A 24,582-nucleotide genomic window follows, 5' to 3' on the forward strand; every position below is an offset into this window, starting at 1 on the left:
TATATTGACTAATTATATTGAACAGTGTATCCAAATTCAGAGCTGTGTTTAGCTTAAATGTAGTGACCATACTTGCTCAACTGTTCAGGATTCGACTGCTGCAGGAAACCCGGTTTGCTGTCACTCTGACAGCCTCTTGTTAAGACAAGTACTTGTATATTTTGACGAATTATTTTTGCAGTTGTGAGCAAAATCTAATGAAAAAATCTTTGACATATCCCTATTATCTGTAACTTGGCCTGCAATCTAAATTGTGGTCTTGTAAAATAACATATAGAGTCAATATTGTTAAGTAAAGGTCAACACGTGAACCGATTGATCCATTCAATGGCTTCATTATGTTTTCCTCAATTAAAACTGCTCATTACTCATTCAAACTCCCTTTCTATGGGTTTCTGCTGAGTACTGTTTCATTTCCCAGACAGGTCAGAGATGACGGTAGTAATGAGTTACCCCACATGATGAATGACAGTAACAATGCAGGATAACAAAATTCGAGTTCTATATTTTGATTAGATTGAAAATTAAGGCTCATTTGGCTATCAGACGTTTGACGATTGACGATAAAAAGCATTCCTACAATCAGTATGAACTTAAATTAGAATTAAGTGATTTTTTAAACATTATTCTAAAAATATAAACATGTACCTTGATAGCAGGTAAATAAAATTTCCCATTCAGCGGGACCACCACCTCTGTCGCTGCATGCAATATATGGTTTCCCTACAAGCCTGAAATTGTGTGCGCATTTAAATTTAACCACATGTCGAACATCTCTGCTGGGCCTAAAATATTCATCTGGTGACGCATTTGAAACATTGGGATGATCACTAGAACAATCTGAAATATTGCAGTAAATATCATTAATGTGTTGTTTAATCTATGCCCATGCTCTGTATTAAATAGACGGCAACAAAAGCATGACCCTTTCAATCGCACATGTTCTATACCAGTAAATTAAACTTGTATCGGATACAAGAATAATAATAAAGATAGGCGAAGGATACCAAAGGTACATTCATAAATCGAAAATAAACTGACAACGCCATCGTTAAAAAAATAAAACAAAAACAAAGGTAGTAGTACACAAATCACAACATAGAAAACTAAAGACTAAGCAACATGAACCGCATCAACATCTGTATGTTCATTATAGTACCGATTATTGGATACTGGATAAATTATTGTGTTGTCAATTGTTTTGGTAGTATCCTTTTGCGTGGCTCGGTATTCATACATCCCGCCTTTTATGTTGTAGTGCTATGGGAATTTTTTTTAATTTAATTTGTGGTTGTGTGCTTCGTGTTATGTCTTAATTGTACCTGTTTTACTGTACTAGTTATAACAAATTGTACTGAACTGGTGTTATTAATTTAAAGGGACCAATTGTACGGCACCAGATGCACACAAGTAATCTCTCTTCAGAGATGTTCAAGATCAAAATATAATAAAAAAAAAAAGTGGAAGAACTGATAAAACCAAAAATGACCGAAACTGAAGCTTAACCGAAATTATCATAGTCATGAATGAGACACATACATTCTCTCAGTTAGACTGATATCTATAAACTGATAACAGAGAATTTAAATAAGATAATTTTCGCATTTTCATGCCTGTACCGAAGAACTGCGCTAATGATAACATCGGAGACAGTTCACATCCAGTGGTTTCTATTAACATGATTAAGTGGTATTAATAACCTCATCAGTCCCAATTGAACAGCACCAGATGTGCATAAGGTTAGATCTTTATTACTATTAAAAAAACAAGTATGTCAAAAGAGAAAACAAATGAAAGCTATATAGACCAAGCTCATTAGCAACAAAAGACAAAAATACAAAAAAAAAGAAGAGTGGGACAATAACACATTGACTGGATATATTTAATTACCGAGCCACGTCAAAATGAATACTAATACTTGGTGCATGATGACGAAATATAAAAACTATGACGAAGGAACCCCTGTTACAAAATGGCACTCACATTTTGAGACATTGTTTTCCCTGATAGTCGATAGAATAGCCATATTAACGAATAGATTTCTATAAGAGTGCATTTCTTTCTAACACAAACGATGCAAACGGCTAAGAGCGCACATGTTTTGATCATTTTTTTCTTACATACGTTTGCAAAGTCTATATAAACTTTGACAAACTATGCACTAGCTTAAAATGCGTCTACAGTTTGTCGTTCATCGTTTGTTAGTACAAACGCTACTTTTTTTTACTAACTGCAACTTTGAATTTTAGTATAATTATAGGAAAACATAAAACAATGCAGTGTAATCTTCACCCTAGGGCCTATCATTTCGTATAAACGTAACAAAAATATTAAGGAATAACTTCCTGAACAAGGCAATGGTTGAGAGACGTTTGAAAAGGGACCTATGCAGTATTAGCAAAAAATCCAAAAAACTGTTAGTAATGATATTAATTATTGACAACAAACTATCATACATTTATGAAATAGAAAAACCAAACGGTGGAAAGTTTTGAGATTTATTACTATGATGGTTAAAGGAACCGATTTTCGTTTCGCATAATAAGTCTGTTGACCAACAACATGTGCATGCATTATTGAAAGTTCAAACAGGATGCGTAAACACTGATTAATCGATGTGTTTGTTTCTACTTTTGTAGCGTTAAACAAACGATAACAAACGCCACACAACGTTAACAAAATTAAGGCTAGATAGAAAAGCACTCTATTAAGTCTTTACTGTCCCTGTTTGAACTTTAAATAATGCATGCACATGTTGGTAAACAGACTTTTTACAAACGTAGAAACAAATACTTCGTTTAATAAGGCTGAAGTTAGAAACAAATGTAGCGTTTGTGCTAACAAACGACAAACGACATGCTACAGACGCATTTTTAGCGTTTGGATAGTTTGTCAAAGTTGAATTGACATATGAAACTATGAAATAACACTCGGACTGTTCTCTCGAAAAGGAAACTACAATCCGCTTATATTACGCTACGGTCAAACAATCGGTATTATGATTTGGTGGTATTGCAACTGAACATAACGTTCAGATATCTAATATGTAAAGTATCATCATTATTCGATTTACCAATTTTTTCAGCTATCATATTTTATTCTTTTTTCAATAGATAGACATTTAAAGTTTTTCAAATGTTGAAAAAGTGCATGCTCATCAGTTTACTTGTTTAAAAATCTTGTCGTAATGATCGAGGTAATAATAGTATAAATAATTTGCATAACAGTGAAATTTTAACACACTATATTTATAATGTCAATGTTAAAAATATAAATAAAAAGAGAAGAAAAATTAATGCAAAATTTTGCTAGAAAAAAAAAGCTGATTATAAAGCGTGCATATGTGGAATTGCAAAATTTTGCTAGAAAAAAATAGCTTATTATAAAGCGTGCATATGTGGAATCGAAAACCTTTGTACAGTAAAAAGTGAAATAACAAAAATATCGAAATCCAAGGCAAATTCAGATGGAAGAGTTTCTACGTCAAATGAGAGAATGTAGAATTGTTGCTGCTATTACCAATGTCATTTCAACTGATCGGGCGGAGCTTACGTTTTAATTTGCATAAGGACAGTCTATTTGAAGATGTGTATGATTAGGATGATTGCCGTTATAATTATTACTGATTTCTAATCACCTATCAATGCCATCTAAGGAATTAACAAAAGAATAACTGGATATATCATTGATGAGTTTATCCTAAAACACCTAGCTATAGATGGAATGGTTTATTATGAGCGAAACGGTTAAACTCCGCCCAGTCAAGTGAAATAAATTGAGTAATATTAATAAATACAAAATTTGAATAAGGTTCAAGCTTATTTATTGTTGAAGTAAAGGCTAGTCCTATAGCATATGACGGGGGCTTATTTACTATTTCTATTAATTTTTGATTTTTTTTACTATCAATGTGACAACAGCATTAAAAAAAAAAGTAAAAATTAAAAATATCAGTATAAAAACGTTAGAAATTAAATATGAATGCGAAGTCATATGCTGTAGGACTAACATAAAGGTATGTTTGCAACGTCCAATGGCCAATGCTGCAGAGATGTTATGACGATGCTTCATAAAAAATATTCTGTATTCCTCCTGTATCGTTTTTCGTCTTTTTCATTTAGACCAGCAGGTTCAAAGCGTTTTCTCTTCTCATTGTGGTGTCCCATCTTAAAGGATGTTTCTTTGAATGAAAATTTCTAGTAGGGGAACATTTAATGTAAGTTTTGTACCATTGAGTGATTGATTGTTTGTTGCTTAACTTCCAGTAGAAAATATTTCATGCATGTTCAGAACGAAGTTTTGTACCATGATATATGGTAATTAAGCCGAATAAATGATGTGTCCATTGTACCTTCCACGCACTGAATGCCACATATGTTTTATGATAATACATTGATTGAGTCTATTGGGCTGGTGATACTCTTGGGGTTTTAAAATCCACATTGTATGAACAAAGTGTTAATAATCTAATAACGATACAAGTTTTACTGAACAAAAGGCGCATGTCTTGTGGTGATGTTCGAGGCCAAAATATTCGAAATTAACAAAAAATCTATTGTTGAAGAGCTTTTTTAACGTAAAAAATATCAAAAATTTAGGTTTAACCCCGACAAGGAGTCATAGTTATGCACGATGGAGATACAATCATTCAGTTAAATTGAATTTCATGTCAGTACGGATGTATTTGATTCTGGTCTTATGGTTGTTTAGACAATTCTCTTGAAATAGTCTTTTGGCGTGGCTCGGTATTTATATATATTCCCCCATCGGGTTATTATGCATGGTTGTTTGTCTTTGTAATCTTGTCTTTCAATGATTATGCTTATGTGCTTTGTCTATCGAGTGTCTCTATGCCGTTTTTATGTTGTTGAAATAGTTGTTTGCTTTGATACTGAATAAGATTATAACACATTGTTGACTGCTGTAATTCTTTTTTATAGTTTTACTTATTACGTATGTTTGTGTTGCTCACACATAGTGTAGTCAATATAATAGAATTATATGCGACTGTCATACAATTAATAGTTTTCGCAAGCCATACATCAAGGTCCACGATTTACTACACGAGGAAATATCTGAACTAAGACAGGAATATGACAGTTGTTTTCAATTCGAATGATGTGTTTGCATTCTAAGTTTATTTTGGCATTTGATAAAAAGGAATTTTCCGTTCTGTATTTTCTTGGAGTCCGGTACTTTTGTCATTTTGCTTTTCTGTGATACCCTCGAGGACTAACAGTCCACTTGCAGAGTATTAATTTATCGGTATTAAAAACGTTAAAAGTACCAAATAATTTCTGAATTTTATAACAGTAAAATCTAAACAAAAATAAAACAATATATACCAAGGGAGGTATGAATCCAGTGGTATTAATTACACAAACGGTACCCTTTTAACAACATCAGATGTAAATGGTTCGTACACTATACTAGTACCATATATGGGTATCAAATCGGGCTTTATTGGAGGCAAATTAGCTGTAAAAGTTGTATTCAATCATTCGACTCAAATTCTCATATTTGATTTATTACTTATGTAGCCATACATCCAAATAACAAATAATAAGTATAAAATATACAATTATCAATTAATCGAATCAGTAATATGTATCATTACTTCGTGAGTATTTAGTCTAAAACATATGATTAACCATCGAAAGACCCTTGATGACTATGTAATATAACCGGATAGAAACATGCATATACATATAAATAGACATCAAACACTTCCAATTGGATTGTTCAATGTTGTTTTATTTGATATTTTTAGTAAAAGGTTAAACATCAGTTAAATAAAGTGTTAAGCCATAAGAAGATGTGGTATGAGTGTCAATGAGACAACTTTCTTTCAAAGTCACAATTTGTAAAACTAAACCATTATAGATCAGAGTAAGGTCTTCAACAAATCGCCTGGACTCAAATCGAACAACAAGGTATTAAGGGCCCCAAAAATTACTAGTCAAAAACCATTCAAACGGAAAAACCAAAGGTCTAATCTATATAAGAAACGATTAGACACGAGAAGCACTATGAACCACATCAACAAACGACAACTACTGAACATCAGATTTCTGACTGCAGACTAAAGCCTTTACCTGTATGAGAATGATGCTTTTTTCTGTTGGTCGAATCAGTCAATCAAGTGGTTTAACTTGATTTTACTTTCAATGTTGGTAATATGTGCCTTTTAAAAATGAACGAGACTTTTATATGCGTAACCCATCTCTAAATGAGGGCTTTAAATCTTTATATTGAATGCTGCATAAATACGGATTCAACGCAGTTAAGTTATTGGATTGCAAGCAAATAAAACATGAGCAATGGTTTTCAGTTTATTTTGAAATTTGAGTAAAATTGACCGCTTGATAGGAATTATGGTTTAAAAAATTATCTTATATGAATAATTGAAACAAATAGAATTAGATTTAAAATGTTTGTCTGAATCGTAGTGTATGCCCTTATAACAGATTGTAAACTGATGTTGCATTAATTAAAATTCACACCTTAGTTCTAGTTTTTTTATGAATAATTTGATTTTAAGCTACTGCATTTCCAGAAAGGGAAGAATAAAATTAATAAACAATACTTGCATGCAACTTTACAATTGACACCAGTACCAACATCAAAGTTACATCTTTGTCCAGCCGCACAGTTGTGATCAACACACTCTCCAGACAATTTCTGTAATCAACAAGACACGATGTTAAAAACAAGTTAGTAAATTAAGCTTTCATTTCAATCTATGCTTGCAATTGCTATCAAAAACTTATATAAATCCGTTCTTTTAAAACATGGCTATACTAGTAATAACTTGTCGCTAATATTCTTATTAAATGTTACCAGTTTAACCGTTATTAAACAAAAGATGGTAATATCGTTATGTAATCGGAAATTACAATGCCGATACAATTGTTCTGACGTCGAATTTGAAATCTGTAAATAAGATTGCATGCACGGAAGACTATGATATCGGCTAACTTAGAGCCCTACATATGAAATACATAACTACCTCTTGGAAACCAGTTAAAGCTTGAATGACTCAAGGGGAAATGGTGAACAATCATGTTTGCAATACATTTATATAGTCCATTAATATTGTGCATGGAAAAGGATACAGTTGTACTTCAACCTTTTGACTGTTTTTTTTTTATTTTCCACAGCTTACAATCTAAGTAGTTAAAAATTTGGTGTTTCAATGATTATGTTAAATCTAGTGGAACCTACAGATAAAAAAATCACCAATAACATTTTAAACTAATACAGGAGATCAGTTCATTGAAACACTTTATAATCTTTACCTTTGACCATGTTGATATGTTACTATGAACACAACCTTCATCATGAAGAAAAACATTACAGTTAGACTCTCCATTCTTATGACGTTCTATCAATTCGCACACGTGCCAATAATGTCTGTAATTTAACGAAAAGCATCCAGTTGTAAGAAAACATTCCTTTGCACATTCCAAAAGACTGATACTCACAATCCTTCGCAGTACTCCTAAAGAACAACAACGACCCCACAGCAGATTACCAAGACCACGAATACTAGGTCTGATACACCCCCTTTCGTCAGGGTGACATACGTCTTCAAATGTAAAACACAAAGTCCAAGCAATAGCCAAGTTGATAATGAATAGTTTACAGATACATTTTAAATCCATCTTATGTTCATAGCGATAACAAGTATTTTTGTTCTTAATTTTTTTTTAAAGTGGTTTAATTGATATGTTTGGAAATGTATTTACATTGAAGTTTTTTTTTAATAAATCACAATGAGATGAGAAGCATTCACTATATTGAAAAAATGCAAAAAATTCACAGCGAATCCATCGTACTTATAGTGATTAGAAGTTGAATATTTTATTTTTTTAACAAACAGAAAAACAAATCAATTTGTTAAGTGATATTTTATTGACAGCTTTCAAATCTATATTTTTATAAATGTTTAATATAAAGCTATATATTAGATGTGAATTCTTGAGATAATATCGTTTTATAAATTGCTGTATAATGCCATAGCGACGTCGTCATCGTCTACCGAAGGCATAATAGTATTGTGTCCAGATAATAAATTGAGTATACGTGTATGGATCTCTATGAAATTGTAACACAATATTCCATACTACATAAGAAAGCTTGTGATACAAATAGGGGTTATGGCCCGAAACCGTGCAAGTATTTTTGGCCAAAATGGGACCAAAACAAATTATCAAATTAAAATGAAAATAACATCCCAACCACAGTGTGAAATATAGTGACTAACTATTACATCCCCTGTAAAAACAGAAAACTATATCTTCTCAATGTCTATTCCATTCAGGTTATGACGATATCATTTAAAATTCGCGGACTGTTAAAAGATCTGTAAACGGGTTGGGCTCAAGTCATGGAAAGTGGGGTACTCCCTGTTTTCAATTTCAGGGTACATCCCATTTTCTGGTGTTAAAAAAAAGTAATACATGAACTTCATTTTTCCTATTCAATCTATTGAATGAAATCTATACTTCTGATGTGATAACTATGTTTTATGATATTTGATTTTTATTTATAATTGTTCCAAAAAGTGAAACTCTTTAAACTTCTCAGAAACGTCACACATCATACAAATACAATGTATGTTCCGTTGATATTCTAAGGTTTCAAAGTGGTGGGAATAACTGCTATTGTTTTCAAAAAAATATCTATCTAGTTATGTTATCCAGAACGAAAGTCAATGTTGCAGCTATATTTCCTGTCCTTCGTTTCTCGGTGAATATTCTTCTTGTTAACAAGAAAACACAAGACGCCGCACAGTCGTAATGGCAATAAACGGGAAAGGACACATTTTTTATATAAAATCCAATCCATGTGGAATAAAAACGCCCTGGGAAATAATAGATAAATCGTCTGACAGATTCCAATGGAAAAACAGTATTTTTATCAGAATTTTTATCTTTTTGTAAACAGTTCAGGTTTTTTTAAGGGAAGTTGCACTAGTAAATGATCTCACTAAATCTTTGACCTGTACAGAAAAAATGTTTTTTTCAATAATGGTAAGAGTAGTATTTTTTTATTATACCTGTAATGCTATTGATGGATTGTGTTACATTTTTTTGTCATTGCATATATCATTAAAACCAAGAAATAATTATCTTAAACTTTTATAAGAAAAAAAATGACCTAATCTCAACGGCGGATTCAAGAACCGTTGATTCTACAAAAAGAAACCGACGGGTAAATGAATAGGCTGACGTCATAGCTGTGGTTAAATTTCTTATAGTCAACGCTAAGTTTTGCTACAATATTGATTTCTATAATAAATTTATACCAAAATAGTTTATAAAATGATTGTACGAAGTAAATATTCATCTTACATGGTTCATTTGACCTTGACTTCACTTTCCCTGACCATAAAATCAATAACAGTAAAGTATTCATCATGTTATGATACCCTCAGAAAGAACTTCATACGAAGTCTTTCAATATGAAATTCAAAATCAGTAAAGCAGGGAAGACATTTTTTTTTTCATTTCTTATATTTACCACCTTAAAGTTTGATAAGTATTTAGTATGACAATAAATTGTAACTTCTGTTCTCGTACTATGAACAACAAATGTATCTATTTTGTAAAAGTATTTCCGTTCTCCTAGCAATAGATTTTCCTGTGTACTATTTATCTAATGCCATTTCAAAGTGTCCCAGGTTATGTTGTCTTTTTGACATTGTTTTATATTCCCTCTATTTTATTTTTATTACTATTTTATTTATATTGTGTCGTAGATCAAATTCAAATACACTGAACGAATAAATTTGATCTATGACCTTGGACAAAATGGCATTAAATACAATCACGCCGTTGATATTTGAAAGTTTCAAAATGACGGTATAACAACCGCTAAGGAGTATATATCTCAAAACTGATACGATATTCCCTGTGCTTGCATTTCCTATCATGATTTCCTTGATAGGTGGTTGATGCTCACAAGGAAGCTATTAAACCAAGAGTTCCAAATGGTGAAGTTAAAATCATCCCTTCGTAAATTTTACGGACGCCATCACGAGTTGGATTGTTATGGAATAACCGTTTCACAGATAATATCTGATAGGTTCCTTACATCGTAACTACAATCCCCTTCTCTTTTCGTGAATATGACCTACCGAATTAGACTATATAATTGGTTTGTAATACCATGAGCAACACGACGGGTGCCACATCTGGAGCAGGATCTTCTTACTCTTCCGGAGCACCTGAGATCACCCCCAGTTTTTGGTGGGTTCGTGTTGCTCAGTCTTTAGTTTTCTACGTTGTTTTTTGTGTACTATTATTGTAGCCATGACGTTGTAAGTTTATTTTAGATTCATGACTGTTCCTCTGGTATCGTTCGCCCCTCATCTATGCTTGCAATTGCAAATCTTATTATGTCACCCACAACGGAAGTCGGTGATTTATTGTTTGTCCTTCGTTTCTCGGTGAATATTCTTCTTATTGAAAAGTTCACCCAAGATGCAGTACAATCGAACTGACAATGAATGGGATACAGGTCAGGACAGGTTTTGGATCGAGAGAAGCTTTCGATCCATAAGTGGAATAGCAAAAACCCTCAGAGATAAAGAAAAATATGGTCTGATAGTTTCCAATTGAAAACAATCCTTTTTTCAGTTCACATTTCTTCAAGGAAGTAACATAAGAAGATGATCTCACAAGATGTTGTTGGAATACGAGTAGGAGCAGAACATATAGTTGTATTTATCATGCCTCATTCATTATTGATAAATTTGATTTTGTTACATTTTTTAAAAAGAATATAAAATTAAAATAATATCTTTATCATTAAGAAGGAAAGAAAAAATGATGGACTATTTCTTTGCTGGCGGATTTAAGAATTGTTGATTTTAGAAATAAAAACGACGGTAAATGATGATCCCATATAGCACATGGACATTCTGCGCTTCTAAGAATAGCTACGTTCAACTGTAAAAATGTATATAACTCGCAAGCTTTTATAAAGAACATTTCAGATTCTAGTGATTATATATGTATCCAAGCATATTGGCTGTTCAAATTTGAAAAATATAAGAAAATATTGATGGCCTCTTTGGTACAACTTCACAGACATGCAAATATGTTGATGAAAACAATTCAAACCCATCAACACAAAGACCTAGAGGATAAGCTATTCTCTGGAAACAAATTATGAACAACCTCGTATAAAAAATTGAGGATGGATCAGAAAGAGTCATATGTATTAAACTGAAATTTAAACCAAAACGTAAGTGCGTACATGCCTTGTAATAGATCAACACTACCAAACAACCATTTCAAAGAATGTTTAGATCAGCTTCCTAAGATAATTATCAAATACTCCGATACATGTACCCCAGTTTTATGTGGCAACTGGAACTGTGATTTAATGAAATCCTCAAACAAGCCGGCAAGATCAATATGGATGGAAGAATTTCACAACTCTAAGAAACTCACATTCAAATCTACTCCTCTAACATTCATTCGTCCAAACGGCAATGAGTCATCTACAATTGATTACTTGTTTGTGCATAGCAACTTAGTCGACAAAGTCTATAACCCCATAAGACTAGATATGGTACCAAATAATACTACCGACCATAATTAATCCTTTGTAAGTAGAAATTGAAATAGAATCTGCGAAAGAAAAAGATATGAACTTTACTTCAGATAAAATTAAATGGGATAAAATTTATTTACTTCAATATCAAGAATGTCTAACCAAAAGTCTATAGGAAAATGTAATTGATTACGAAAATGATCCAACTGCAATAGCTAAACTAATAGATACCATCTTAGCTACTCAAGAATGTATTGTATCAAAAATATCATCACAACGTAACACACATATATGGAATGATGAAATAGAAAATTCACAAAAAATGAATAAGACAGCACTCTTTGAATGGAAAATGGAGAGGAAACCCCAGATTGGTGAACTATGCAAGTTAGAAAAAGAACAAAGAAACAACTGCGAAAAGCCAGAAGACAAGACATAGAACGGCAAAGAGACGAATCATTTCAGACAATAATTAATTATGACCGCATAACAAAGAGATACTTAGTTGTAAACTAGAGGAAAACAAAAGGCATCAGTCAGATCTATGTGTAGAAGATAAAACCTATTCTACAAGAGAAGGGATACCCCAAAGCTGAAATGAGCATTTTAGCAAGCTTGCAACACCTGAAACTGCTAATTTCAAATCTGAGTATACAAAAAAAAATGATACTGATATCATAGAGGAAATCTGCAAAGAAAATGCGAAAGCCCTGGTTTTTACATCAGATGAAGTTGACAAAGCTATACACGAGCTTAACACCAACAAAGCGCCAGATATATATGGCATAACAGCAGAACACATTTGATATGGCGGATATGCTTTACTACAAGGAATTACCTCAATAATAAACACATTATACAAGGAAGCCTCAGTTCCAGATTGCCTAAAATATGGAATACTAAACCTAATCTTCAAAAATAAAGGGTTACCAACAGATGCCAAAAACAAATCGGGGGTATCACTGTTCTCCCGATCATCGGAAAAATACTATAAATACTTCTGACAGCTGATCAGAGATATTATTTAAATTCTTCAAAATCGTCTTCAAAGGGACTTTATATCAGAAGTTTCTCCACTATACAGTGATCTCATACTATTAGAATCAATTACAGAATCCACAGACCAAATATTGCCCGTCTTTGTAGTTCTACTGGATGCTAAGGCTGCTTTTGATGTTGTCAACCATGATAGCTTGCATCGTAAACTCTTCATATCAGGAGTAGGTGGAACGCTCTGGCTCTTAATACGACAACTAAGTACTTATGCCAAAACCTCCATCAAATGGAATGGTTTAATATCAAATTCATTCCCTGTTCACCAAGGAGTACGACAAGATGGAATACTTAGTACTGAACTCTATAAAGTATATATAAATGACATTCTGAACGAACTGTAAAATAGCGATCTTGGTTTTTACATTTGGGAATAAATATTGTGGTTCGCCAACCTGCGCTGATGATGTTGCCTTGGTTGCAAATTCACCTTCAGATCTCCAGTAAATGATAAGTACAGTTGAAAACTACAGTATTCATAAAAAATACAAACTCCAACCCACCAAAAGCCTTGTACTGAAAAATGTGTCCTCCACAAAAAGCACAGACTCCGAATTTGAGATCAATGAAACAGCAATGCTTCAGCCAAGTTCAGCTCCTTATATAAGAATTAAACACAGCTCTGACTTAAAGACAAATTATGTGTTCGACTCTCGATGATTTTGTGTTGTTACCTTCGCTAGTCATGCAGTGTCATTAAAAAGCATTATCATGTAAGATCATGTAAAACAGTTAACGATTTATGTATACCACTTAATTTTTATATTTCTTGAAGTGATCTTCCACAGGCATAGTGGGAAATCTAGTGAAAATGAACAAAAGAAACTTACATCTTATAATCTAGAGTGTATCTATTTTACGTTATTTTACGTTTATATATATACGAAGATGTGGCATGAGTGCCAACGAGACAACTATTCAATAGACACCTATGGCTGAGGATAGTAACAATATATACATAAATTGTTCTCTTTATATGGTTACTATAGCTATTGAAACTTCTAAATAATATTTAAGAAAAATCAACAAAAATCAGACCTTTGATTTTCTTGATTGATTAAGTTTTTTTCTCATATTGTCATGCCAGCTACTAGTGTCTGCATGTATAGTATGAGTATACGGTATGAGTTTTTAACACTGTTTGGGTTGAAAATATCAGGAACTCAATTTTCGGCTCTCCCTCGACACCATTTGCGACTATGGTCTTGAGGAAACGATGATAGTCCGTCGGAAGGGGACGACAAATGGCTGACCCGTGTTAAGAGAAAGCAATATCTCTTGCACGTTAAAGACACCCTTGTAGATTTCGGAGTAGGCTAATGTCGCTACAAGGCAGAACTCGCACCCGCAAAGTGGAAAGGGGTTAATATAAGTTGCAAAACTTGTTTCCCAATCCACTATGAATAAATATGATTAAACTAACACTTTAAATGCCATATGATACAGTGACCTATAGTTGTTTATATCATCATCCTTGGTCTCTGGTGATGAGTCTCATTGGTATTCATACATAATCTCCATTTTTATTATATCTCTCCTGGGCTGCAATAAAGACCATTCGTTTTGCTCGATAGTATGTGAAAAGCAAAGTATTTAATAAAAAAAAAATAAAAAAAAAAAAATTCTGCTTAATTCATTTATTTCATATATAAATAAATAATAGGAGGGTATATACTACAAAAGTATAACTTATTATGACTCAGCAAATATAAAAAAAAATCTCATTTGACGTTTATAATTGTAAAACACAGCTTAAAATTGCGGTGTTACACAGAAAAATGAGGACATAACACACTACATTGTCATGTAAATCAACAAACCATAGAGGTAAAGACATTATATGTATTGTAACAACTGAATCAGTTACATGTAGGTGAAATAAATCCCCATTTTTACATAAACAATTAAGAAGGGATATTTTGGATGGGTAATGTGAGTGATCATGATGATGTAGGAAGACAAATGATATCATATCTTCTCATCTTGCACCTAATCCTGCCTCATTAGGATTTGTAGTTATAACTTATGGAATATCAAATTATATCAATTTTCTAACTTTTATATTTTCTAACCTATATATCTTTTCTAAACTATATATATTTTCCTTTTCACAACAGGAAACAAAATTCATTCTATCAATCATTCACGAAATATGTTTATGTGTTTGCTTTTTTACAGTCCAGTATAGTCCTATAACATATGATAGCCGGGGCATAATTTTCTATTTCTTTTTATTTCTAATGTTGTTTTTTAACTTTTAATATTTTACTAAATTTTTTTTGTATTTTATTTCTTATTTACTATCAATATGCCACAAAAAAAATATTTTTATTTCTTATTTACAATTTATGTGCCACAAAAAAAATATCAGTATAAAAACGTTAAAAATTGAATAAGAATTATTTATAGGACTAATTAAGTCTAGCAGGGACAAAATTACTTTAACATAAATACATGTATGTGTCATATATGTCATAGATTCATCTATAAACACGTCTGAATAAAAATGTATAACCAATTATCACAGTTAAATAATTTCACAGATCAAATATTCATCCATTTTCAATAACCATAACCAGCAAGACCACTTTGTCTATTGGCTTGTTCATATGAAGGAGGAGGCGGCTCATTCTGTGGTGCTGATGCCGTAGTGCTACTACTCTGGTATCCCGTGAATCCTTGGGTAGATGATGGGTGTAAAGAATAAGGTAAGTTCTGTGGTGGAATAATTGAACCATTTGAACTATCGCCCATAGTATGGGACGACATAAGTACGGAAGTGTTCGCATCCGTCACTACTGTACTGTAATTGTTACTTTGTTTGCCACATGCTGGGTGGCTTTCGGAGGCCACGTCTCCACTCATATCTTCACATCCACCACATGAGAAAACTGCCAACACTAAGACTACGAGGAAGGCAAGACAAACAGCACCCAAAATAATCAAATTTACTCCATTTGAGTCACTTAAATTCGTTACATCGTTGTCTGAAATTGGAATGAAAATGTCATAAATCATCAGGGTTTTTTTTTGCGATTAACTTTTCTAAAATTATCATTAAAATGATATTACTCATTTTAAATAAAATTTGAAATGACTTAACAGAGTCGGCATACTGTACTTGCGAATTAAAATAAACTATTTTTTCATTTAAGTTTCATCAGAGACATATAATACGTTGCTAACTATACTTTTTCCTCTCTGATTCCAAAAACAAAATTATTTCATTCGGATCACGCAGCAACGACAAACAAAAATTGAAAGACTTTAAAAACTATACAATTTTAGCTGTCATCATTTTAGTATGATTCCGAAAAACTCGACATGATTCTGATAGAAACCGGTACATACCTTGTTCTACACCACATGATACAAACGTAATACTATATGAAGTAATAAACAGTCTTCTGATACCAACATTAAACATCTGCAAAAGAAAACAACATGAATTTAATCTAAATATAAAACCGGAATAGCGATCGCATGAAACTTCATCCACAAACCGCAGTGAACCTCTAACTACAGCTGCAGATTTGAGGGCGAGTAAGAAGGTAAATGGGCTATTTTCTACTCTGTTAAAGTAGAAAACTGAGGTAAAAATTATTTGAAATTGATGTAATAAAATACAAATTATCAAACCTTGATTCATCCCTCTGCAAGGGCGAAACAGTAAAGTATAGAAAAATAAACAAAAGAACGCTTACGTGGAAGGACACTAGTTTGAAATAGAGAAATACGTTATCATATAAAAAAAGAAGATGTGGTATGATTGCCAATGAGACAACTGTCCACAAGAGACCAAAATGACACAGACATTAACAACTATAGGCCTTTAACAATGAGCAAAGCCCATATCGAATAGTCAGCTTTAAAAGACCCCGAAAAGACAATGTAAAACAATTCAAACGAAATAAAAACTAACGGCCTTATCTATATACATAAAATGAACGAAAAATAAATATGTAACAGATAAACAAACGTCAACCACTGAATTACAGGCTCCTGACTTGGGACAGGCACATACATAAATAATGTGGCGGGGTTAACATGTTAGTGGGATCCCAACCCTCACCTAACCTTGGACAGTGGTATAACAGTACAACTAAAGAACGAACTATAAAAATCAGTTGAAAAAGGCTTAACTCATCAGATGGACAAAAATACAAGTGGACGTGTCCGGGTACTTAAACATCACGACACAAAAAGACATTATGTCCAGTATCATTGACAAATCAACATCAATACCTTAAACAACAAAATACATACTGGAAACAATACCTGAACTACTAAAGGCCTGGAAAAACCACTCGAAGATGTTAACCCATCGAAACTCAAAGCATCTGGACCAGATGGTATAACAAACACAATGCTAAAATAATGTGCTACAGAAATAGCACCAGGACTAACTCCCATCTTCCATACATCAATAGACACTGGCATACTACCCGAAGACTGGCTAAATGCAAATATCTCGTGTAATTTCATAAAAGGAGACAAACACGCTGCAGAAAACTATAGACAAGTCTCATTAACATCAGTGCATTGCAAACCTCTAGAACATATCATAACTATGCAAGTACATCCTTAAACATCTTAACATTACTCAACCATGGATTTAGATCTGGCTTCTCATGTGAAACACAACTGCTAGTCACCTTAAATGACTTCATGAACGCATTTGACGCCGGGCTACAAACTGACATCGCAATCCTGGACTTTTCAAATGCCTTTGATACAGTACCACACAAAATAAATATTATCACAAATGGGAGAATATGGAATCCGAGGACAACTAAACAACTGGCTAAGTATGTTTCTGACACAGAGAAAGATGAAAGTAGGCAATGGTAGGAGTAGATATCAGTAGAAGGAGAACAGTCGGAAGAAGTTATTTAAGTGGACTCAGGAGTTCCACAGGGAACAGTTCTATGACTCTTCTTGTGTAATACAAATTACCCCCAGACACTCAAATCATCAGTACGGCTGTTCGCCGATGGCTGCTTATTATACAGAACCATCAAAATATAGAAAGATCACAAACTGCTGCAAAAAGACCTAGCTAGCCTAGAAGATTGGGCAAATAAATGGGGTATGCGATTTAACATAAAAAAGTGCTACATACTAAGTATTAAGAACAAAAGCCAGAGATTCTATAAACTCAACGGCCACTTACGCCAACAAGTTCAGAGCAACCCTTACCTAAGAGTGCAGATATCATAAGACATGAAGTGGAGCACGCACATTACAAACGTTGCAAGAAAGGCAAATTCAACCCTGGGCATCCTCAAAAGGAATTTACGATACTGTCCACAGGAATGTAAGAAAACTGCTTACATTTCTGTAGTAAGATCAACAATGGAATATGCAGCAACAATATGGGACCCCTACAGTATAGTAGACTCAAACAAGCTAAAATGAATACAAAGACAAGCAGCACGCTTTATAACAGGCGATTATAGAACTAGAGAAGATGGCTGCATAACAAACATGCTTACAAAATTAGAGCTACAAGAATTACAATTGAGACACACAAGCCAAAAACCTAAAATTTGAGTACAAGGTAGTTGAGGGGCTGGTTCCTGCTGCTGATCCAGACGGCTTCCTCAAATCAGCAAGACCAAGACGAACCATCACGGCTAAATAGGTTGACAACTATCAAGCCACTAACATAGTTGAAAAACAAGCGAGGAACAATATACTAGGTGTTTTGACATTCCTACCAGTAAAACACCGCAACAAGTGTTGAGAGTCAGTCTAAATATGCTCTCGCGAAACGTCAGTAGATCGACGGCGCCTTCACTCCCGTCACGTGTATAAAAGCAAGAATTGGTAACTTCGACGTACCCATACAGATAGAGATAGTTCATAACTGCCATGAATATCATTGCATATACACGGTGGGTATGGTTGTCCTGCGAGAGAACGTACTGTGCTGGTGATTCGGTCCTGACGGGTGCTGGTGATCAATGAAAAAATGTAAACAAAGACGAAAATGATGATTTTTGACGTTTTCACAAATAAAAAATGGAAGAAAACAGTTGAGATTTTTCAATTTTGTTTCTTATGGGTTCATATATAAACCATTGAAAAGTTGACCCTCTAAACTGTTTCAGTTAGCCTAACACAAAAATGCTCATTTTCAGAAAATCTCAAACTGAAAAAATAAAACAAAAATGCTCATAGAGTCCGCTTTCTATACCACAATCCACACAACAAAACTATTTTGTAAAAAAACATTGCAATTTATAAAAAATTAGCAATTTCTCAATTTACTCATGTCCTGATACTGTGCTGGTGGGTCCTGTCATTGTGCTGGTGGGTCCTGATACGGTGCTGGTGATTTTGGATTAGAAGTTGGTCATATTTGAACAAATGTTACAAAATCAATAAAATTGGGCAGCTAATTGTTGTCAATAGGATCTATTACTCCTATTTAGCTCTTGTGCATCCATTTGGCTGTTTAATATGTGTTTTCAAATTATCGTAACTTGTATAACATAATTACATAAAAGGGCAACATCTTTCGTCCAATATCAGAGAACAATATATAGTATCTAAAATAAGAATAGTTTTATTAATATATTAAATGCCCCTTACATTGATGCCTCAACAATGATCAAAGCCCATGCCGCATAGACATGTTTGTCAGCGCTCCGCATACCCCTCCCCACTTCCACCCAACCAACCCTCCTCATTTCCTCCTTCATTGTTACAGTGGTGTACCAACACAACAATTTATCACATTAAATAATTACACAAAGACACACATTATTGAACAACGAATGCTCGCAGGTACTGAAAGCTAGTTCAAAGCCGCATTTTCAACTAATAGATAAACCATGTTCTCATATACAAAAATCTCAATCGTGTCGATTAAAAGTCTCAAAACTTAAGTTCAAAATTTGATGAAAGTGTTCAGTGGATCTTGTGCTCACAACAGTTATTGTCATAATTATGTTTACATGAGACTTATAAAGGAATTAAGAAGGTACCAAGAAATGTTTTACAGTTCAATTTAATGATCATGAATGGAAGGTGAATGGAAACTGTGAGGGTCAAAATCTTAAATTGCTTATAAATTTTGCTGGATCCAGTTTCGTTATCTGATCTGAATTTTCTGAAATGTGCAAGGTGGAAAGACATTTTGATTTTTTTTACTCGGAAAGTTTTGCCCTAATTGCTTGAACTTTTGCAATATTAAAGCCGATTTCAATGAGTGTGAAGACAAAGGGAATATCTTTGGTTATTAGTATATTGCTTGATGAACAGAAAAGTCATTGTTAGGTTATGTAAACTACCCTACTTTAAGAGTATACTAGTCCGACAAATGACACATCTTTCTGTCTGTAGGACCAGGCTACTTCGAAAGGAGGGTACGGTTTAGCTTACAAGCAAGCTAACCAAAGATATTATGTTTGCCTATATACTCGATGGAATCGGCTGTAACTAAAAACTCGAATACATTTTAACAGATAGTGGTCATATTTGTTGATGAATATTGTTTTTCCTAGATTCACTCTTGAAAAATCATTTGGTAACATTTGGTCAAGTAATTTCAGAAAAGATCTTTTTGTAATTGCGGACGCCAAGACAATACATTAACCTCACGCGACCCCTCGACACAGGTGAGCTTATATATGATCTTATAGCGATTCAGGTTGATAACCATTTGAAATTAAGCCAGTTTTTGTGTGTGTGTAGATTTGTATTGTTTTAAACTGTTATGACCTTTTAAAGTTAAATGTAGGTGTTTAATCTAAGAATTTCTTTTTTAAACTCAATTGGTAGTATGAAGCTATTGATTGATCGATTGTTGGTTGCTTAACGTCCAGTGGCAAATATTTCATGCATATTCGAGACGAGAACAAGTTCACCATTAATACAATAGGTAGGTCTTGTCATAAAAGAGGCCAATAGTCGTGGATATTTGGACTGCCACTGGAAAATGAGGATGTATTGGATAGGAACAGAAATTTTGCCTTGTAGCAGGCCACCGACGGACCCATCAAAGAGTTGCTGCAAGGGTTATTAACGTGCAAAGAGCGTGTCACTCTCTTTACACGAGACATAGGATTTAACGTCCCCATTCTGACCGGACGCGACTGCGAACTTGATACATCCCGCACAGCCAAACGGACGCCCCACTTCGGCAAGCGTTTTACTGCCGGTCAGGAGAAGACCAAGTGACCATATTTCTATTTCCCAGTAACCCTTGGGGAATTTTGAAATGCACAATTAACAAAGCAAACTTTAGTTTCAAATACTTTTAAATAGATTTTTAAGGATAATGTACCCTTGCGTTGATCCAATGCTAAACATAACAAAAATCTCTTTACAAACGTCTGTGAATTTTCTACAAAAATAGTGATTTTCTTTTCACCAAATTCTCTTTTTCTACTAAAAAACAGTAATGAACTATAAATAATAATGCTTTGCAAGAAGTTTCCCCTTGATATATGTACAAAATTATGTCTCTATTATTCATTGTCTGTGCTGTTTTGATCCTTTTTCAGTTTGCACATTTCGTAATTGACAAGCCACAGAAGGGGTCATAAACCATACACAAAAAGATAAAATATTGATCTGAGTACTTAATTTGCATCTCTGAACCCCCACCCCGGTTTGTTTTTAGGAGGGTGTCTAAAAATGATTGATTACAGACAGCCGAGTACGCATTTTACTTTCCAGGCGTGTTTACGTTGATTGTTACTGTCCTGAAAACGGATAGATGGATACAAAAATGTTTGATATATCTGGCTTTAGATTCGTTTTTTTTTAAATATAAATTAAGGTTACATTTAAATATACTAATACCAAGAATTCACAATATAAAAAAATGCAAAAAAAAATGGACTACAGAGATGGTGTGTTTGACACACAAAACTTAAAAGCTTAGTGATATTATCAATATTAAAATAAAAGTGTATTTTAGTTAGGTATTTTTTTCCATTTACTCATTTTCAATTATAATTAAGGCACATTTGATTTTTATTCAATAAAATATTTAAATATAGTAAAGTAGGACACATTGTTCACTTCCTCCCCCGTAATTCTTTATCAAAAATATTTATTTATTTTGGAATTTTGAAATGAAAAAGCTAAGAAATCTTAGTTTTGTTTATAGTGGTCTCTAGGTTATCTCGTCTTCATTCTCTGATATATTCTAGTCTGCCTTTTCATAAAATAGTGATTTGTTTTAGTGTTCTATCGAACTTTCGAGAAAAAAAACCTGATAACCGTTCAGACAAAAAAGTTATGTTGAAAAAATCTTACAGATACAGCAAGTGATTCTTAATGGCTATAAAATACATTTTTCTTTTAAAATACCACTTTTTAATCTTACGAGAAACTATTCCAAGCTTAAAACTTTTACTGCAACCTCGCTCTTACTTATCCCCCCCCCCAAAAAAAAAAACCCAAACAAACAAACCCGCAATACTATTGTCATTCTCAATTGTTCACAAAAAAATGTGATTTAAGCTGCTAAAGACATATGAGTCAAACGCTCAGAAAGTTCTTTGTTCTATATTTTTTCTCTCCATTTTTGTGCAAAACGGTAACCTTTTACATTTTTATTTAATGGGTTTTTGTTGAAGGTATTACGATGACGTATGGTTATTAACACATACTTCCTTTGGTTTCTTAAGGAAACTTGTCCGTTGACAACAAACATACCACATCATCTACTTTTTATAAGTATTGTATATATTACAACGTATGTTGGTGATCTTGCAAAATGATCGTAATCCCGAAAATCGTAAACATATTTTCTTATCTTAAAAGGGGACAAGAAGGGTTCCATTAACAGGCCAATAAATAAGATTACAGTTAATTTAAAAAAAAATAAAAAAAAATAGGGTATTTTTTCTTGCATAATAACAGTAAACGGATTCAAAACAATGTCAATTTCAAGAAAGCAGGCAACAGTTAATTAGTCAATAACAGTACAGCATCAATGATCTTGAATATATGCCACTTTTAACTAAAATAAAAAGGCACAGAACCAGGACATCGGAGCACAGAACCAGGACCGTTTTTCTTATCACCAGCACCGCGTCAGGACAATTCCGTTAAACGAACTTGCACGACTTTTGCAATATAATATTGTTGTAATATACTTTGCATGGTACTTATGACGCATCAGAGAAAAATTAAGCAACAAAACAGTCGTTTTATTGCCGTTCTGATACAATGTAAACAAACCCACCAGCACAGAATCAGGACCCACCAGCACCCGTCAGGACCGAATCACCAGCACAGTACGTTCTCTCGCAGGACAACCATACCCATCGTGATATAATAAACTATTGCCAGGGATAGACCACAGCATTCCTGGCACACATGATTGCCCAGCATTTAGCCAAAGTGACATGCATAATCAATTAAGTTTGAGAATACCAATAGCTTGCTGTATCGTTTATATCTCACTTTACTTGTAAGCGTACGTATAATCGGCAGAGCAGTGGCAAACAATTCAAATATGGTCTCAGACACAATCTAGCCTTTGAGTAATCATAGATCATCATATTGATAATGCCTATCAGTATATAATATAATAACGACATTATTAAACAGGCAAATTATCATAACGTATACCGGCATTGACTTATCACTCTTTCAATCGTATATATATACTGAATAAAAAAGAACTTGATTTCTTACCATTTCGTTCCAGAAATCTGCATCTCAAACCAAATTACGTTGTTTTTATGATATATTTCGAAATTTAACGAATGACTGAAGTAAACAAATCATTTGAAAGCTATCGGATTTTATCATAAACGATAATCCGAATACTCTAAAGTATAAAAAGCGGTAAATATGAACACTAACCTTTATCAGAGCACTATACATATAAAATACGTTACATATTTACATACAAGTAGATAGAAAACTAAAGACTGAGCAACATGAACCCACTAAAAAAAATGGGCGTGCTCTCATATGTTCTGGAAGGGTAAGCAGATCCTGCTCAATTCGCGACACCAGTCATGTTGTTTATATTTTTACAAACTTTGTCATCTATTTGTGAATCTACTTCGGTAGATCACATTCAGGAAAAGGGGAGCTGTTATAAAACCATTGGAACATTTTGTTATATGCTTTAGGAAAATTAAAAGAAAAAAAGAGTGTCACCTTACAAGCATATATTTCTCATTTCACTATGATTCCAGTTTACAATTTTTATGCCCCACCTACGATAGTAGAGGGGCATTATGTTTTCTTGTCTGTGCGTCCGTTCGTCCGTTCGTCCGTCCGTTCGTCCGTCTGTCCCGCTTCAGGTTAAAGTTTTTGGTCAAGGTAGTTTTTGATGAAGTTGAAGTCCAATCAACTTCAAACTTAGTACACATGTTCCCTATGATATGATCTTTCTAATTTTAATGCCAAACAAGAGTTTTTATCTCAATGTCACGGTCCACTTAACATAGAAAATGATATTGCGAGTGGGACATTCGTGTACTGAGGACACATTCTTGTTCCTATAAGAGTTGGGCATAGGATGTTTGCGCTTTTTTACCTGTAAAACGATAGGACATTTGCGCTTCAAATATACTATGGACATTTGCGCTTTAAATTTTGTTTCACCTGCATTATTAAATTGGCCGGACATTTGCACTTTTTACCTACAGTCGTTTACCTGTAAATTTTAATGAGAATTTATCATTACTTCAATAAATTTAACTTATATTTGTCATTTATTTAGTACGACAAATGGTCTAGAATTCTTCCCTTCCCACTAAACTTAAAAGTGAACAGTTGGACTCTAATAATCCTGCTATTTTTCTCTTTTTAAAGAGCAACAGTCTGTGAATTACATTAAGATTCGTAATATTGACATCAAGTTATTTAAATATTTTGGATTATATGATAAATCACTTATTTTTCTTAATGTTAAACAATAAATATTCTTTCACTTAAAGTGTCTATCTGTTTCAAAATTTGCAGATTTAGGCAAAGTACTGG

General features: G+C 33.4%; 1 protein-coding gene across 1 annotated transcript; it reads right to left on the reverse strand.

Annotated features, from left to right (window-relative positions):
- Positions 1 to 14,240: 14,240 nt before the first annotated feature.
- LOC134721303 (uncharacterized) lies at positions 14,241 to 23,385 on the reverse strand. The gene is made up of 3 exons (XM_063584194.1): positions 23,281 to 23,385; positions 15,970 to 16,045; positions 14,241 to 15,605 (listed from the first exon to the last, which is right to left on the reverse strand). Exons 1-3 carry the CDS (start codon positions 23,281 to 23,283, stop codon positions 15,181 to 15,183), a joined length of 504 nt encoding a protein of 167 aa, XP_063440264.1. The 5' UTR covers positions 23,284 to 23,385; the 3' UTR covers positions 14,241 to 15,180.
- Positions 23,386 to 24,582: the final 1,197 nt, after the last annotated feature.

This window comes from Mytilus trossulus, chromosome 1 (genome assembly GCF_036588685.1).
Source record: "Mytilus trossulus isolate FHL-02 chromosome 1, PNRI_Mtr1.1.1.hap1, whole genome shotgun sequence".
Classification (NCBI taxonomy): domain Eukaryota; kingdom Metazoa; phylum Mollusca; class Bivalvia; order Mytilida; family Mytilidae; genus Mytilus; species Mytilus trossulus.

Bases quoted from the DNA above. Each gene is read 5' to 3' on its own strand.
- LOC134721303 (XM_063584194.1), bottom strand. The intron at 15,606-15,969 runs GTATGTACCGGT...TTCCAATTTCAG, and splicing joins ATCATGTGGTGTAGAACAAG to ACAACGATGTAACGAATTTA.